The sequence below is a fragment of the Dysidea avara genome, chromosome 5 (assembly GCF_963678975.1).
Source record: "Dysidea avara chromosome 5, odDysAvar1.4, whole genome shotgun sequence".
NCBI classification, from domain to species: Eukaryota; Metazoa; Porifera; class Demospongiae; order Dictyoceratida; family Dysideidae; genus Dysidea; species Dysidea avara.
The window spans coordinates 31,458,498-31,476,439 of NC_089276.1; the positions used below are offsets into that span (position 1 = coordinate 31,458,498).

The window sequence follows — 17,942 nt, forward strand, 5'->3', positions numbered from 1 at the left end:
ATTTATTTATTTACTTTTATTTTTTATGCTGGGGCCATGATATACATGCAGCAATAGTAATGTTCATGCAGCAGCCACAAATGGAATTGGGCAACTGAGAGGATCAGGTTGAGGTCACTAGATGCCGTAGTAGCCATACTTGGGCAGTATTGCATATCGACCAATTGATGTTTGGGATACATACGCTTTAACGGAAGCAGTAATAATCAGAGCAATAGCAACAATAATATTCATGCAGCAGCAGTAATAGCATTCTTGCAGCCGCGATAACATTCACGCAGCAGCACTCTCAGTGCAATAGCAATATTCATGCAGCAGCACCCTCAGTGCAATAACAGCAGCAATAGCAATACTCATGCAGCACATGCAGCACCCTCAGTGCAATAGCAGCAGCAGCAGCAATACTCATGTAGCACATGCAGCACCCTCAGTGCAATAGCAGCAGCAGCAGCAATACTCATGCAGCGCATGCAGCACCCTCAGTGCAATAGCAGCAACAGCAGCAATACTCATGCAGCACCCTCAGTGCAATAGCAGCAGCAGCAGCAGCAATACTCATGCAGCGCATGCAGCACCCTCAGTGCAATAGCAGCAACAGCAGCAATACTCATGCAGCACCCTCAGTGCAATAGCAGCAGCAGCAGCAATACTCATGCAGCGCATGCAGCACCCTCAGTGCAATAGCAGCAACAGCAGCAATACTCATGCAGCACATGCAGCACCCTATAGCAGCAGCAGCAGCAGCAGCAGCAGCAGCAGCAGCAGCAGCAGCAGCAGCAGCAGCAGCAGCAGCAGCAGCAGCAGCAGCAGCAGCAGCAGCAGCAGCAGCAGCAGCAGCAGCAGCAGCAGCAGCAGCAGCAGCAGCAGCAGCAGCAGCAGCAGCAGCAGCAGCAGCAGCAGCAGCAGCAGCAGCAGCAGCAGCAGCAGCAGCAGCAGCAGCAGCAGCAGCAGCAGCAGCAGCAGCAATACTGCACTTATTTGATTAAACACCGCCCTTTAATAGTTGCAGCATTTGAGTGGTTCCACAAGCGATTGTGAAAATGATGGCTTAAACTTCGTTCACAAGAAGTGAGTGGTAGTCGAGTTTGAATAGTCGCCACATTGATTTTTGGAACTAAGGTAATAAACGCCATTGCATTTAATCAAGTAAATACAGTATTCATGCAGGAGCACCCTCAGTGCAGCACCCTCAGTGCAGCACCCTCAGTACATTGGCAGCAGCAATAGCAATATTCATGCAATGGTACCCTCAGTACAATAGCAGCAGCAATAGCAATATTCATGCAGCAGCACCCTCAGTGCAATCGTAGCAGCAATAACATTCATGCAGCAGTACTCTCTTAAGTGAATCATGCAACATACTTTGCATAGCGTAAAAGCACAATAGCCTCATATACTTACAACAGCTCGTGAGCGACCAGCCATCAAACATACAAAGTTGTAAGCCTTACGTATAGCATGCTACCAGAGAAAGCTTGTCCAGTAAATACTTGCCCATTGGTTGTGGTCCCATCCTCATCCCTCAGCTGCCACCAAACTATATGGAGGAGTGTACAAACACAGTGTAATCAGAATGTTTTTTTTTTGTTTGCCGGCGCTACATTTATATGGCAGTATTCTCAGCCAATTATGCGACAGCAGCACTCTCATTATGCAACAGCAGCATATCATGCAGCGGCACTCTCATTATGCGACAGCTCTCTCAACAAAACATGTAACAGCAGCATATCATGCAATGCAGCAATCTCAATCATGCAATGGCAGCATATCATGTAGCAGCATTCTCAATGCGATAGCATTAAGCCATTACAAGTTTTGATTTTGCTTTTGCCAGTAATATAAGCTTGACAACACCATCTGTGACCCTTAGCTGTAACCTAGCCAGTGCCTATATGTATCCAGCATAAGTAGTGCCTAGTCAGTGACCTAATGAAAGCTGAACAGTAGGAGCACTTACAGCTGGCAAATCATTGACGTAACACATTATTATTAAAGCACGATAACATTCATGCGGCATCATCATGCAGCAGTGCCTTATGCGATAGCAGCATACAGCACTAGCACTTAACTAAGGCATGAGCAACAGTAGTGGCATACATAGCATAGAAAATAAACACAGCAAGACCTCATGCAAATCAGGCACATGTTAGCTGTGCATATATAAACATGCTAATGGTGAAAGCTTATTACAACCTGATAACAATTAAACAACTCAAACAAACAAGCGTAACAGCTGACAACACTTGAACAGAGGTTTATGACAAACTTGAACAGACAAGCCTGGCAGCTAACAACACAATGTTAAAGGACAAACTTGAAAGCTAACAACAAGACTAAGCCAGTATAGCAATTCGTTGCAGCATCACTTTAATTATGCTAAACTTCTTATAGAATATGCTGAGAACTCGGCTAGTATCTCTCGATAGCCGTTCGTCTTATTGTAAAGGTGCGATCAGTTTTGTTCAATTTAGTGCACCGCATGCAACACGTTTCACACAAGGAACGAGCTCACCAGTTATAATGAACCTCCAGCGATGACGACCTTGTTTCCCGCCTACCATCTCAATCGATTCCGTAGGCTGGAAGGACTGCTACGAAGAACCTCTGGCCATGGTGGCTCGGCTCATACACAACTCGTGCGAGCGGCACATTTTCTGTTCACCAACCACCGTCCCCGGTACACAACGCGACACTAGTGGTCTTTAACTAGGCCATTCACCTTTCAAGAATGTGGCATGTCACATGACCACAAACCTGTTAAACCAGTTTGTTGATTACACAATACTTCTTAGATCATAGCCCACCCTTACACTATAGCGTGCACTTAGGTCATGGAAATTATGTGCAGGTTCTTATAGTGCTATATCGCAATATCTGCAGCATGCATGTAAACTTCAATTTATTGTGATACAATAAATTACATTTTTGATTTAAGTACTTCATGAGGAATCTCACATATTTAAAACAGTATAGGCTAGCAGAATTCTGTTTGGTTAGTGTTGAAAAAAAAAGGGAAGCACTTCCAACTAGCATATGGATTCAATTTACACATTGTGTGAGTAAAAGTAAAATTGCATGCTGTATGGCTTCAAATAGTAACGAGCACCCTTAAGATGTAATGATTATCTTTTTATATACATAGTTGTATAATTATTGAGTCTTGCACATGTAAGCCAGTTGTAAATTTCCTAGGCTTATAACTATAATTTTGTATGATTTGCTGTCGCAAATCATTCTTAATCAAACCCTACCACATTTTCTCCCAGTGATTAATACCTCTCTCCCTATCCAGCAAATCAAAAGGCAATTAAAAATTTATTTTTGGAATCATTTTATCAACAACAATTGCAGCCTCCATTACTTGTGTCCCTGTTATAAGTGTTCTAAATTCTCCACAGGCTAAATTATTTCTAGCTGATCTCTCTACAGGGTGACTTGTTTCTAGCTGATCTTTTCACATGGTGATTCGCTTGTAGTTAAACACTCTACAGGGAAACTTGTTTCTAGCTGTCTCTCCAGTCTGTAGCTGAACTCTCTTCTACAGGGTGGCTTATTAGTAGCTGAACTCTCTACAGGTGATTTGTTTGTAGCTAAGCTCTCTGCAGGGTAATTTGTTTGTATCTGATCTTTCTACAGGGTACATGTAAGTGTGTCTAGTTGATATCACCAGCAGGATTTGCTTGTAGCTGAACTCTTTACAGGGTGACTTGTTTGTAGCTGATCTCTGTACAGGGTGGCTTGTTTCTATCTGAGCTCTCTACAGAGTGACTTAATTGCTTGTAGCTGAATTCTGTACAAGGTGATTTGTTTGCGGTGGACTCTCTACAAGGTGAATTGGTTTCGAGCAGATCTTCCCACAGGGTGACTGAATCGCTAAAGCGATTTCATTGTAGCTGCATGGTGACTGTTCTATTAGAGTATACTGGCAGCTGAATGCTTTGTGCTGTGATTGTTCTATTAGAGTATCTAAATCTCGCTTTTGCTACACGTAGTCAGCTTTCGAATCATAACTAAGTGGTTTGTATTCCGATTCTTCTGTACTACTGCAAGGACATTCTATGTTGACTATTCCAGCTACATACGGATTTTCAGCTCACTGCTCTAAGCAGTTTGCCTGGTAGGCGTGAAAACTAATAGTTTATTTATTCATAAAACTCACTCACATACTTGTGACACAGGTTGGGTTTTGTGTTATATCTTGATGGCCTTTATTTCAAACAACAAAAAAGGCACTCTTATGATGGCTACTCCATCAACACAGCAATTTTCAGCTCATTCCTCCAAGGATTTTACCCTGTGGGCGTGACAGAAGTTCAGTCTTATTTTACACGAATAATTGGTCATAACTCTGTGAATGTTCATTGGATTCCTACCAAACTTGGTACTGCAATCCACTTTAATGAGCCCTTTAAGTGTTCCAAATTTCAGCCCGATTGGAGCATGTACTAGTGTTTTATAGCAGATTTTACAAAGCATGTGAAAAAACGAAGTAGAAAAAAAATGGAGAAATTAAAACAATATTTTGACCACTCGTATCTCGGAAATATCTGGAGCGAGTTTCTTTAAATTTGGTATGTGGACTCCCCTACCTGGCTGGCACTTTTGTAGCAAATTTGGTTTCAATTGGATAAGGGATCACAGAACCACATAGGTGTGAAATTGTGTTTTCTTTATACCTGGCAATATACTCATGTGTGGAGTGCCAGCTTCTTGGGACGCACGACACACCACCATCTTGATTAGAATTCAAAAGGCATAGTCAAAATGCATTCATATGAAAACAGTAAAATTTTGTGAATCAATAAAGTTTCAATAGTAAAATTCACACAAATTGGGTCTCGCATATAAACCCACCACGAAGAGTAAAAACCTGGGGGTAGTTCATTGACCTATCCCTAAAGTACCAATGCCTATTTAGCACAGCAAATTTTCATACAGCATAAGTATTAAAAAGTAAATCTTTTTCTGTACACATTTCAAGCTTGTGCATGGGTGGGAGAAAATAGAGGCAAGCTTTACCATTTCAATCACTGTAACCTATGGAATTTCTGTAAAAACCAACTTATTAAGAACTTGAATTTGACACTAAGTTTGTAGATATTGGATCATATAAACATGAAATAGAGACAAAACTAACAGTTTTTGAACATAAAATTTCCTGTAAAGGTCACCAAAGGTCAACTCCCTATTGAAAAATAATCTTTGTCATACACACAAACAAGTTTTATGCTTTTATCCAAAAGTGCACAAAAGGCTTACTTACAACCCTGACTATGAATGAAAAACTGAAAATTTCTTTAGGGAGAATAGGGATCACTGTAAATGCCATGAAACAAGAAGGGGTCGCTGGAATGGTAATGTAAACCACCAATCCCTATCTTGACTTGTCTCATAATTTCCCTTAGGAAATTTTCAATATTTTAATTTATCTAGTATGCAGAATAGTGCTGTGAAACCTTACCAGGTATACTGATTAACCGGCCAGTAATCAGTTTTGTTTGCATACCCAATTACTGATCTGTAACATATTATTCACCCAAAATTGTACCTTTTGGATACCATACTTGTGTTTAACAGTGATATCTCACTTGTATTAGATCAGCTTTAGGTATAATCACTTGGAGCCTATTACTTTGGCCAGTATAAGGACAATCTGACAAACTGTACTACAAATTTTAAGGTGCACGTAGCATACATGCTATCAAGAGTTAATAATAAGAGAGGAGTGTGTCTAACACCGTATAGTCCTGTAATAGATGATTGCGCAGAAGTTAAACGGCTTCTTTTCCGCATAACGTACAGACTGGCTAGTATATTTTCGCATTTAACCACAAAGGCTATCCCAGACACAAGGGCATGTATTCAACTCCATGTTCAAGTTTACCACGAAGAGCATTGCTTTGTTGCGTAAAGAAGTGTGGCTGTTAACCTCGAAGATAACTCTGGGGGAGAGCGTCTGAGAAACCAATAAACACTAAACCAAAGGCAGAGTATCGCTTCGAATTTTCACTGCGTTGCCATGTTACCCTACCTTTGAGCATTCTTCAATTGAAGAAGCACTGTTCCCTGTACATACCAGCTCAGTCTTTAGTTCAGTCTTCAAATATTCTCCAGGATTCATCACGGTGCGGCCAACCTAATTGCGGTAAGGAAACGAACAAATACTAGAAGCCTATACATTACACGGAAAGGAAGCTGTTTAACTTCTGCGCAATCATCTATTACAGGACTATACAGCGTTAGATACTCTCCTCTCTTATTATTAACTCTTGATGCTATATTCTATCCGGTTTCACAACTCTAACAAGTATAAAAAAAAATGTAGCACAGTAGGGATATTCACTTATTGTTGTTTTACAGTATTGGGACATTACATACTACTCCGATCCAGTTTGTTTCAGTACATTTTATTGCAGCACTATACACCACTGTCCCTACCCTAATTTAAAATTCCTAATTTTTTCTTATATACTTGTTTTTGAAGTTTTTTTGCAAGATACCATAATGGAAATGCACAGTAGGGATATAACACTTCTTAATGTTTCACTGTGATTTAATATCATGCACTACTCCAGTACTTTTTATCAATGTGCTATGGTCCTTACTCTAGTTGGAAATTTTTCTGCGTACTTGTAACTTCTTAAGATCACATAGGACTAGAAATCAGCTGTTTCTATTTTTTTCAAACCCCACTAACCACAAAAATCCAAGATGGCAGCCACCAAGATGAAAATCGATAAAATATATTTTTTTCATATTCAGACACATGTAAGCAGTATAGTAACTATGTAACACGCTGGAGAGATGCTGAACATTATGAAAACCAGAGCAAAGAAGCACCATCAGCATTCTTCAACTAAAACCACACGACAAGAGCAAGCAGTAAGCCAAGGTAACTGAAGATTGTGGTGGCAAAATCAAACCCCTTCATTATATTGGAGAATGAAGATATTTCAGACTGGTCAACCTTCAGGATAATGCCTGCATCAGTACAGCATGACATACTGGATGTAGAAACATATGGGAACGAAGCATTTGTCACACACGTAAAGGAAAGAGTCAATGGTTAGAAGAACATGTGGGACAAAATGTCAAAACTGAAGTATCTGACCTGCAAGGATGGATGCAAAACTGTCAATCTCAAGGCAGAATCAGAAGTAGTCTGCTTGAAAGCAACAAACTCCCCTGTTTGTTTGCTTGCTCCTCATTGCAAAATCTTCAAGAGAATTTGATCTGGAAGACATCGTAGGAAAGCATGAGCTTGCTAGTTCTAATCCACACTGATGAAGCCAGATGGTTTTCTACTACCCAGTAACAACAAGTCTATCCCATACAGAAATTTCTACTTGTCATGCGATTGTTACAAACTTGAAACATACATGTGCTATACATGTGAGATTGTGATTAACTTGTACAAAGATTGTGCTTTGCTAGTTATTGCTACAGCAACTTGTGAATAGATTGTTTTATTGCATGAAAATAACTTGTGAATATATTGTTGTATTGCACAGGTATATAAAAAATATGTGTGTAGATTGTGTGTGTGTGTGTAGCCATTAACTGTTGAATCAGCCATGCACATGTACAATTTTCAACCACTGATTACACATTTGAGTTTATTACTATTTTGCTGGGTGAAAACTAGGTTAAGCATTTTATATCTTCATGCAATTATATTTACTCTGTGTATACACAATATTTAGGCGGAATTCTCTCTGTCAACTTTTAAAGCTACTGTATCATCTGTATTTATAAACCTTCCACCCTGAGGTATCATGTTTACAATAAGGTACAAACCAGATGGGAACACACAAATACAGCATAAAAACACGAATAATTAGAAATACTAAGCTGTATGATAGTTGCACTAAAACTGATGCCATTGGGCACAACTTTATAAAGATACATCAATAGAGCAGTCTCTAATGCCACCATACGGTATTGTTCATTCTGATGATGATGCTGCTATGAGAATCAACACTGAGTGTACTGTACAGAGTGTATGTTCACATGTCTTCAGCAAAGGCATCAAATGACTCAATTTACATACTCATTTCAGTGTAATTGCTGTATTGCTACATGCAGAGATAGAAGCACCAAAAGTAATAATTGTGCATCATTTGGCTATCATCAAGCATGACTCTGCAGTTTCCCAGCACAAATCAAAATATTTATTGAAGTGTAATATTCATTTAGTAGCTGGTGTGTATGGAATCCACATACCTGTGAAAGTGATAAAGGTTCAGGGTAATTTATTTACACTTAAGTGGTATCTACTGTGACGTCATTCTCATTTGTTCATGTTCTCTTAAAAATCAATGTCAGTATATATTCACACGACCTTCAGAATGACAGTTTGCTTAAAGCCCATCCATAATTGTTCCCCTTTATCCTAAGCCAACTTTAAGGCCTTCTGTACCCATCTCTTAGACATGTCTATGTACACATGGATTGATCCTATCTTACTGAACCTTTGCTCACAGCGCACAGTTTTTAAATTGAGGAAGCAGTCCCCATGCAGTGATAGTATCTAATGTGTAACAGCAGCAGTTCACCTGAGGCTTAAAACTAATAAAAAGTATCGTAGTGCACTGTAGCTACTCGCTGTAGAGAATTTGCCTGATGCTTGGATTGGTTTGTAAAATCTGGAGACTGTATAAGGTGCGGAGATAAGGCTATCTCCTCACCCTAGCCTTGTCAGGCTTGCATCATATGAACACAACAAATCTTCTAATGCAGGAAAGAATGCTGCTGCTTCTGGAGCATGCCTGCCATTATTAAAAGTGGCCCTCCTGGATGTCCTCTTTGCTAAAATAATTAACTGTAAAAAGTTACTTAGTGTCCAGATGAAAATCCAGTTACAGTATACGTATATGTGAGCAACTGCATGTAGCTACAGGGCCATAGCCAGACTTTTACCTGGGTAGGTTCTTTAGACAAAAAGGTGGACCTTTTGTGTGGTTTACATCACAGTGAGCTAAAGAAGTATCTGAGGTTATGGTCCTCCATAGGAAAAATTTTGAAAATACATACCAAAAAGGGTAAATTTAGTGACATTTCAGACTTTCAGTCACTAAAAATGATAAAATTTTGGACTTTTATGCTAAAATTATGGACCTTTCTACTAAAACTGGCCTTTTTTACTGAAATGGTGGACTTTTTACTGAAAAGGGGGGTTCTTCAGAACCCCTCTTCCCTACAGGCCTGAGCTAGCTACTTGCCTGAATGATGTTTTAGTTCAAACTACGTACGTATATATATAATATCATATTTAAAAGCAGTGATTGGTCTAAGAGACATTTGGATAGTTATGGTAAACCACATGCACACTAATGAAACACATAATTGAATTGCATGCATATCAGTGGTTTCCTTTGTTGCATCAGAAAGTTTTGAATATTTCAAAGTACGAAGTATTGACATTGTATATAGCAGACTTTAACAATGGAAAAGCAGCACAATAGGGACACCAAGGAAGAAAGTTTAGTACATACAAACAGGTGAGTTGTATCTACCTAAATAGTTTGATGAATATAGTGACAGTGCTCCTGTAAGTGGTGGGCATTAAATAGGACAACCGCAAAAAAAAATCTATCAAATTATGGCTAAATGTTTTAAACTTCAATAAAGGCTATCATAGTTTTTAACCATTTATTTCAAACCTTAGCTTCTACTGTGTTGTCATTAGGCCATCTACATCAGTGTAATCACCCTGTATAAAATTTCATAGATAATTTGTATTAAAGTATAGTGGAAGTGACTTTGACAAAGAAATATAAATTTTCTGCATTATTCCATTTAGCACTCACTCAGTACTTATATATTGCCACTCTACTGCACTCTAGTATGTTGGCACAAGTAAAAAGAAACCCCCTTGTGGGCCCTTAGTGTAATATAGAATCAATATGGTTTGTTTCATAGAAAGTACGCATAACTTGCTTCAATATCAGAAATTTATAACGTCTTGGCTATATACATACCTGGTTTACTAACTACCACTGTGATTACTAATCAATAGGTGCATTTCCTAAATATATGCTGACTGTATAAGGTATAACAAAACTTAGTGAAAGAAAGCCCTCTGTCAAGACATGCTATTTTGTCCACAACTAGTTGACCATTCACATCGTCACACGAATGTTTTCTATGTCAAGTTGCGTAAGTGCATTCCAATAACAAACTCAAGTTAAGTACATATTATAGTATTATATATGACAGTTTTAGGAAGCCGGAAACTGGGTATCAGTATGCATAAGCACTACCGCTCTGGTTCATGTGATTATCCTTTATTCTATACAGGCATATGATACACAAAACTGGACTTATAAAAGATAACTGTGGCAATACTCCACAAGGTGTCAGCTAAAGACTGAAGATTCAAGTCACAACTCTCTAACTTAACCTACGTTTAAGTGAGTTGAGTGTATTCAGCTTTTTGATTTTAGTAAATATTACATACGTTTTATAGGTTGATCGAGTTTGCCTAAAGAAAATGTACACCACAGAAGTTAGCTGTTCTACCATTGCTTTCATTGAACAAATATGCCGATTTAAGAAAAGAACATATAACTTGATTTAAATTATTGTTTGCATAAATGTTTTTGCACAACTGACTGTCAAGTTTCAAAAAATATAATAGACAGATTCTAGACACATATGTAATTTATACGTAATATTCGTGAAACAATTGATTGGGTGTTAATATAGTACCCATTCTACAAGGGTGTAACACATATGTTAACACTGCATTGATCCCCAGTCATATAGGTTAGTAACATGTTATAGTTATGAAATATGTATGTAACATACATGTTACATGTGTTTGTAACAGGCATGTAAACAGTCCCGAAATTTTAGTATGGGATCCTCACTCACGAACTTGAGCATATGGCTGCCGCCTCTCAAACTGGAGAGGAGTTAACCAGCCAACGCAGCCTGACCAGTATTATTATAAATGGCATGGCTGTTGTACAGGAGATGACGCCAAATCAAAACCTGTAAAGATCTGTTGGACTGCTTTGTTCGTAGCATTGACAGTAAATCAGTTGCTTACATTGATGCATGTGTAGTATTTGACAACTACAGTAGCAGACAAAAAAAAGTACCCGTTGTGTTTCCATTTGCGCAGTGTTTCACAAAACACAACACTTTAAGAATGCAAGCACAACGCTTGGGAAAATGCTTGAAGAACGCCAAGCAAAAACAAAAATGCTTAAAGAACGCCAAGCAAAAACAAAAATGCTTAAAGAACGCCAAGCAAAAATAAAAACACTTAAAGAACGCCAAGCAAAAATAAAAATACTTAAAGAACGCCAAGCAAAAAACAAAGCACAACACTAGCAAAAAGAATTATATCCTTTGTTACACTACAGTAGTACAATGTTGATTTATGCAGTAGTGAAGATTATTATAATTATTGTTATTAATTAGCTAGTTATAGCCTATACCTTATTACAGGTGCACGGTGCAGCCTGCACAGTACACTTGTTTCTTACCCATGTGTGTCCATTTCTTTTTATCCAGCTAGATAACCACAACTTACTGTGCCAGCAGCAGAGCAGTGCTAGAGCCAACTGGCTAGCTACTGACATTGATGAAGACGATAATAGCAGAGATCAAAGCCTTTATGTTATGTAGGAATAATATTATTTTGTATCACCTATTATAAGTCTAGTATCTCAGAATAGTTTCTTGTACATAGCTCAGCTCATATCAGTACACACTTCATAAAACCGGTGAGACAAAATCTCTTGATACTATGGTTATCCACTGATTTCAGTAAATTGTAGTAGTCTACTTACCATTTAAACCCCCATTCAGCTGCCTGAATCAGGACTTGGACCGAGCTGGTCTGAGCAGCTCGTTCTTGGGCTTTTCCAGGTTAGCTTTACACATTCTGTATCTCATACAACTTTGTGGATAGTCTAGTAAGTAGTACTTGGGGTCCAAACTTAAGCAGCGCCTGACAGTGCCAAGTCACTTGGTGTAAATCGCTCATATAGACACCCTGGAAAGTTAAAAACATGCTATACAAAACATTTCATAGTGTATCATGTTATGCTTGTACACTGTATGCATGTTGGCTTTCACTCCAGCTTGACATCACATCTTTGGTAGCCTTGTCTTCGGTATAGCTAGGAACCTTTTCTGGGAGGCTAGTCCCACTGGAGGTGCTCTCGAAGACTCTATTAGTTAATCACACATACAGTAGGAATGCACAGATACATGAACTAGCTAGCTATTATAATGCGCTTGCCAAACGTTATCCAAAACAGAAATGCTTGCAAAATGCCAGCCAAGACGGAAACGCTACACCAACGGGAGGTGTTGTACAAAACATTAAACACCAGTGGAACGGGAACTTTTTTTTGTCTGCTACTGTACAGCATCAACAATTCACTGAAAGAGAGAACCAGAGAGCGTCGCATGGCAGGCAAAACAAGACAAGGGATATAAAGTAGATGATACCACACACATTAAAGACTTCAAGTCATTTCTGAGCACCAAGGAAACAAAAGCCAATCTTTTATTATATCTTGCACAAAAAGCTGTTCAATTGTGCAAAGTCCCAATCACCACACATACACATAAAGGTGTCTTTTCTTCCCAGCCAAACATGGTGAACATTCTGAGTACACAAGAGGAAGCAGGTACACTGTTGATCTTGTATGCAGTGGTAGTGAGTCATCATGACAATACTGTTCACATATATCCTTGTGATACTGATGTACTAGTGCTTTCTCTGCGGAGAGTTCCAAATCTCAAGCTGAACAGTGTTATCATCATGGGTACTGGAGATCAACGACAACAAATCAAACTCAAGCCCATCTATGTTGCTCTAGGTGTAGAAAGAGCAGCGGCACTGCCAGGATTTCATGCACTCACTGGTAGTGATACCACTGGTCACATCAAAGGAAAGGGGAAGTCATCATGCTTCAAAGTTTTCATGAAAGCAGATGGAGATGTTATCTGTGCTCTTGCTGGGCTTAGTGCTGGAGTGTATCCATCCCCAGTGGTGGTGTCTGGGTGCAAAAAGTTTTTGTGTCAACTGTTCAACTCTGGGTTTACATCAGCCAAGGCACTGAGGTGGCACATGTTCAAGAAGCTGAAGGGTTACTAAGGTACGGAGAAGCTACTTCCAACTTACGGATGTATTACTGAGCATGCATATATTGCATGCACACCTACTTGTAAGCCAGTGTGTGGTTGCAGGACTTAGTAGCTATACCAAATATACTGGATCCGGTTACTCTGGGATGGTGATAACTGGAGGATGGTCACTATGTCCCAGTAGTCTCAAAAGTTCCAACAGCATCAGAGGCTGTGGTAGAACTTGTGAAGTGTTCATGTGTCGCCAGCAAATGCAGTGGACTGTACTCTTGTAAGGCACATAATCTGGCATGTACAGAGCTCTGCAAGTGTGAAAGAGCTGAGGACACATGCAACAATGTTGCAATTAGTCAGAGTCCAAGTGATGACTTTGAAAATGATGACTTTGAAAATGAAGACTTAGATGACGAATTATTACTATTATCATTAATGTATATAATTATATTAACATCTATAACTATATTTATAACATCTATATCAAGACACACGGTAGTGTGTCGTGCGGCCCAAGAAGCTGGCGCGCCACACCCGTGAGTATATTGACAGGAAGAACGAAAACGTCATTTTCACACATTTGTATCTCAGTGATCACTTATCTGATTGGAACCAAATTTGCTACACAGTTGCCCGCCAGCCAAGGGAGTCTACATTCCAAATTTGAAGGAAATCGCTCCAGCCATTTCCGAGATACAAGCTGCCAAAGTTTCGTTTTTTTTTCTTCGTTTTTTTTTCTTCTTCTTCGTCTTTTCGCACACTTGCAAAAATTGCTATAACAAGCAAACGCGTACTCCGATCGCCTTGAAATTTGGCACACAGAAAGGGAGTCCAAAGGCGAATCCTAGCATCAAATTTGGTACAAATCCGATGAATGGTTCAGGAGTTATGACCGATTATTCGCGTAAAACAAGATCGATTTGTTGTCACGCCTACAGGGTAAACCGCTTCATGGAATGAGCTGAAAATTGCTATGTAGATGGAGTAACCATCGTAGGAGTGCCTTTTGGTGGTTTGAAAGGAATCGAGATAAAGACCACGGAGATATGACACAAAACCCAACCTGTGTCACAATTACGCGATCGATTTTTATGAATAAAAAAGTATTAGTTTTCACGCCTACTAGGCAAACCGCTTAGAGCAATGAGCTGAAAATCGGTGTATAGCTGGAATAATCTTCATAGAAAGTCCTTGCAGTAGTACAGAAGAATCGGATTACAAACTACTGAGTTATGATTCGAAAGCCAACTCCGTGTAGCAAATGCGAGATCGAGATACTCTAATAGAACAGTCACCCTAATAGAGCATTCGGCTAATTTATTTATTCCATTATAGAATTTTATTACATCACAAGTTATTCTGTAGGGAGTTCAGCTGCAAACAGTTAATCTTATAGACAGTTCAGCAAGAAGACAGTCACCATGTGGAGAGTTATGCAAATATATCACTATAGAGATTCAGAACATTACAAGTCACACTGAAGAAAGTTCAGCTATAAACAAGTCATGCACTGTGTAGAGAATTCAGCTACAATTAAGTCACTCTCTAGAGAATTCAGTTACACAGAATTCAGCTACACACAAGTCACTGTGGAGAGAGTTCAGCTACAAACAAATTACCCTTTAGAGTGATCAGCTACAAACAAAACACTTTGCAGGGTGTTCAGCTGCAACAAATCAACCTTTAGAGCGATCAGCAATGAACAAATCTACCTGTAGAGAGATAAGCTAGAAACAAATCACCCTGTAGAGAGTTCAGCTACAAAAAATCACCCTGTAGAGACATCAGCTACAAACTACACTCAATGTAAGGAGTTCAGCTACAAATAAATCACCCTGTAGAGAGTTCAGCTAAAACAAATCAACCTGCAGAGAGATCAGCTACAAACAAATCACCTTTTAGATAGTTCAGCTACAAACAAATTACCTTGTAGAGAGATCGGCTACAAACAAATCAACCTGCAGAGAGATCAGCTACACACAATTCAACTTGTATAGAGATCAGCTACAAACAAATCACCATGTAGAGAGATCAGCTACAAACTAGACACAATGTAAGGAGTTCAGCTACAAGCAAATCACCCTGTAGAGAGTTCAGCTACAAACAAACCAACCTGTAGAGCGATCAGCTAGAAACAAATCACCCTGAAGAGAGGTCAGCTACAAAAAATCACCCTGTAGAGATATCAGCTAGAAACAAATCACCCTGAAGAGAGGTCAGTTACAAAAAATCACCTTGTAGAGAGATCAACTACAAACAAAACACTTTGCAGAGAGCTCAGCTACAAACAAATCAACCTGTAGAGAGATCATCTAGAAACAAATCAACCTGCAGAGTGATCAGCTACAAACAAATCAGCTTGTAGAGAGATCAGTTACACACAAATCAACCTGTAGAGAGATAAGCTAGAAACAAATCACCCTGTAGAGAGTTCAGCTAAAACAAATCAATCTACAGAGAGATCAGCTACATACAAATCACCATATAGATAGCTCAGCTACAAACAAATTACCTTGTAGAGAGATCGACTACAAACAAATCACCCTGCAGAGAGATCAGCTACACACAAATCAACTTGTATAGAGATCAGCTACAAACAAATCACCCTGTAGAGAGATCAGCTACAAACTAGACACAAAGTAAGGAGTTCAGCTACAAGCAAATTACCCTGTAGAGAGTTCATCTACAAACAAATCAACCTGTAGAGCAATCAGCTAGAAAAAAATCACCCTGAAGAGAGGTCAGCTACAAAAATCACCCTGTAGAGAGATCAGCTAGAAACAAATCACCCTGTAGAGAGTTCAGCTACAAGCAAAACACCCTGTAGAGAGTTCAGCAACAAAGAAACCACCATGTAGAGAGTTCAGCTGCAAACGAATCACCTTATAGAGAGTTCAGCTACAAACAAATTACCTTGTAGAGAGATCGGCTACAAATTAATCAACCTGCAGAGAGATCAGCTACACTCAAATCAACTTGTAGAGAGATTAGCTACAAACAAATCACCCTGTAGAGAGATCAGCTAGAAACTAGACACAATGTAAGGAGTTCAGCTACAAGCAAATCACCCTTTAGTGAGTTCAGCTACAAAACAATCAACCTGCAGTGAGATCACCTACAAAAAAGCACCTTGTACAGAGTTCAGCTACAAACAAATTACCTTGTAGAGAGACAAATCAACCTGTAGAAAGATCAGCCACACACAAATCACCCTGTAGAGAGATCAGCTAGAAACTAGACACAATGTAAGGGGTTCAGCTACAAGTAAATCACCCTGTAGAGAGTTCAGCTAAAACAAATCAACCTGCAGAGAGATCAGCTACAAATAAATCAACCTGCAGAGAGATCGGCTACAAATTAATCAACCTGCAGAGAGATCAGCTACACACAAATCAACTTGTAGAGAGATCAGCTACAAACAAATCACCCTGTAGAGAGATCAGCTAGAAACTAGACACAATGCAAGGAGTTCAGCTACAAGCAAAATCACCGTTTAGTGAGTTCAGCTGCAAACAAATCAACCTGCAGTGAGATCACCCACAAAAACGCACTTGTACAGAGTTCAGTTACAAACAAATTACCCTGTAGAGAGATCAGGTAGAAGAATTCACCTTGTAGAGAGTTCAGCAACAAAGAAACCACCATGTAGAGATTTCAGCTGCAAACAAATCACCCAGTAGAAAGATCAGCTAGAAGAAGTTACCTTGTAGAGAGTTCAGTTACAAAGAAACCATCATATAGAGAGTTCAGCTACAAAGAAATTACCCCATAGAGAGTTCAGCTAGAAGAAGTCACCTTGTAAAGAGTTCAGCTACAAAGAAACCATCATGTACAGAGTTCAGCTACAAAGAAACCACCATGTAGAGTGTTTAGCTGCAAAAAATCACCTGTAGAGAGTTCAGCTAGAAACAAATCACACTGTAGAGAGATCAGCTAGAAGAGGTCACCTTGTAGAGAGTTCAGCTACAAAGAAACCACCACATAAAGAGTTCAGCTGCAAATAAATCACTTGTAGAGAGTTCAGCTACAAGTAAATCCCCCTGTAGAGGGATCAGCTAGAAGAAGTCACCTTGTAGAGAGTTCAGCTACAAAGAAACCATCATGCAGAGAGTTCAGTTACAAACAAATCACCCTGGAGAGAGATCAGCTAGAAGAAGTTACCTTGTAGATAGTTCAGCTACAACAATTCACCCTGTAGAAAGATCAGCTAGAAGAAGTCACCTTGTAGAGTGTTCAGTTACAAAGAAACCATTATGTAGAGAGTTCAGCTGCAAACAAATCACTCTGTAGAGAGTTCAGCTACAAAGAAACCGCCATGTAGAGAGTTCAGCCTCAAACAAACCACCTTGTAGAGAATTCAACTACAACAAATCACCCTGTAGAGAAGAAGTTACCTTGTAGAGAGTTCAGCTACAAAGAAACCATCATGTAGGGAGTTTTTCAGCTACAAAGAAACCACCATGTAGAGAGTTTAGCTGCAAACAAATCACCTGCAGAGAGTTCAGCTAGAAACAAATCACCCTGTAGAGAGATCAGCTGGACAAAGTCACCTTGTAGAGAGTTCAGCTACAAAGGAACCATCATGTAGAGAGTTCAGCTGCAAACAAATCACCTGCAGAGAGTTCAGCTAGAAACAAATCACCCACAAATCACCCGGTAGAGAGATCAGCTGGACAAAGTCACCTTGTAGAGAGTTCAGCTACAAAGGAACCATCATGTAGAGAGTTCAGCTGCAAACAAATCACCCTGTAGAGAGTTCAGCTACAAAAAAATCACCCTGTAGAGAGTTCAGCTAGACGAAGTCACCTTATGGAGAGTTCAGCTACAAAGAAACCATC

At 39.4% G+C, this 17,942-nt stretch overlaps 1 protein-coding gene and 1 long non-coding RNA gene across 3 annotated transcripts in view; one reads left to right on the forward strand and one right to left on the reverse strand.

Moving 5' to 3' along the window:
- The window catches only part of LOC136256162 (uncharacterized), a 66,731-nt gene that overhangs the window by 33,134 nt on the left and 15,655 nt on the right, over positions 1-17,942 (reverse strand). The window contains exon 1 of one of the 2 annotated variants that reach the window (XM_066049103.1): positions 11,496-11,609. The exons of the other annotated variant lie outside the window; for it this stretch is intronic. Within the exon in view, the coding sequence (XP_065905175.1) occupies positions 11,496-11,499 (4 nt within the window). The 5' untranslated portion in view covers positions 11,500-11,609. Of the gene's footprint in view, positions 1-11,495; positions 11,610-17,942 lie in introns of those variants that run through there. 2 annotated transcript variants of the gene reach the window in all.
- LOC136256606 (uncharacterized) lies at positions 9,351-10,662 on the forward strand. The gene is made up of 3 exons (XR_010701560.1): positions 9,351-9,500; positions 10,300-10,412; positions 10,469-10,662. It is a non-coding gene; the product is annotated as an uncharacterized lncRNA (long non-coding RNA).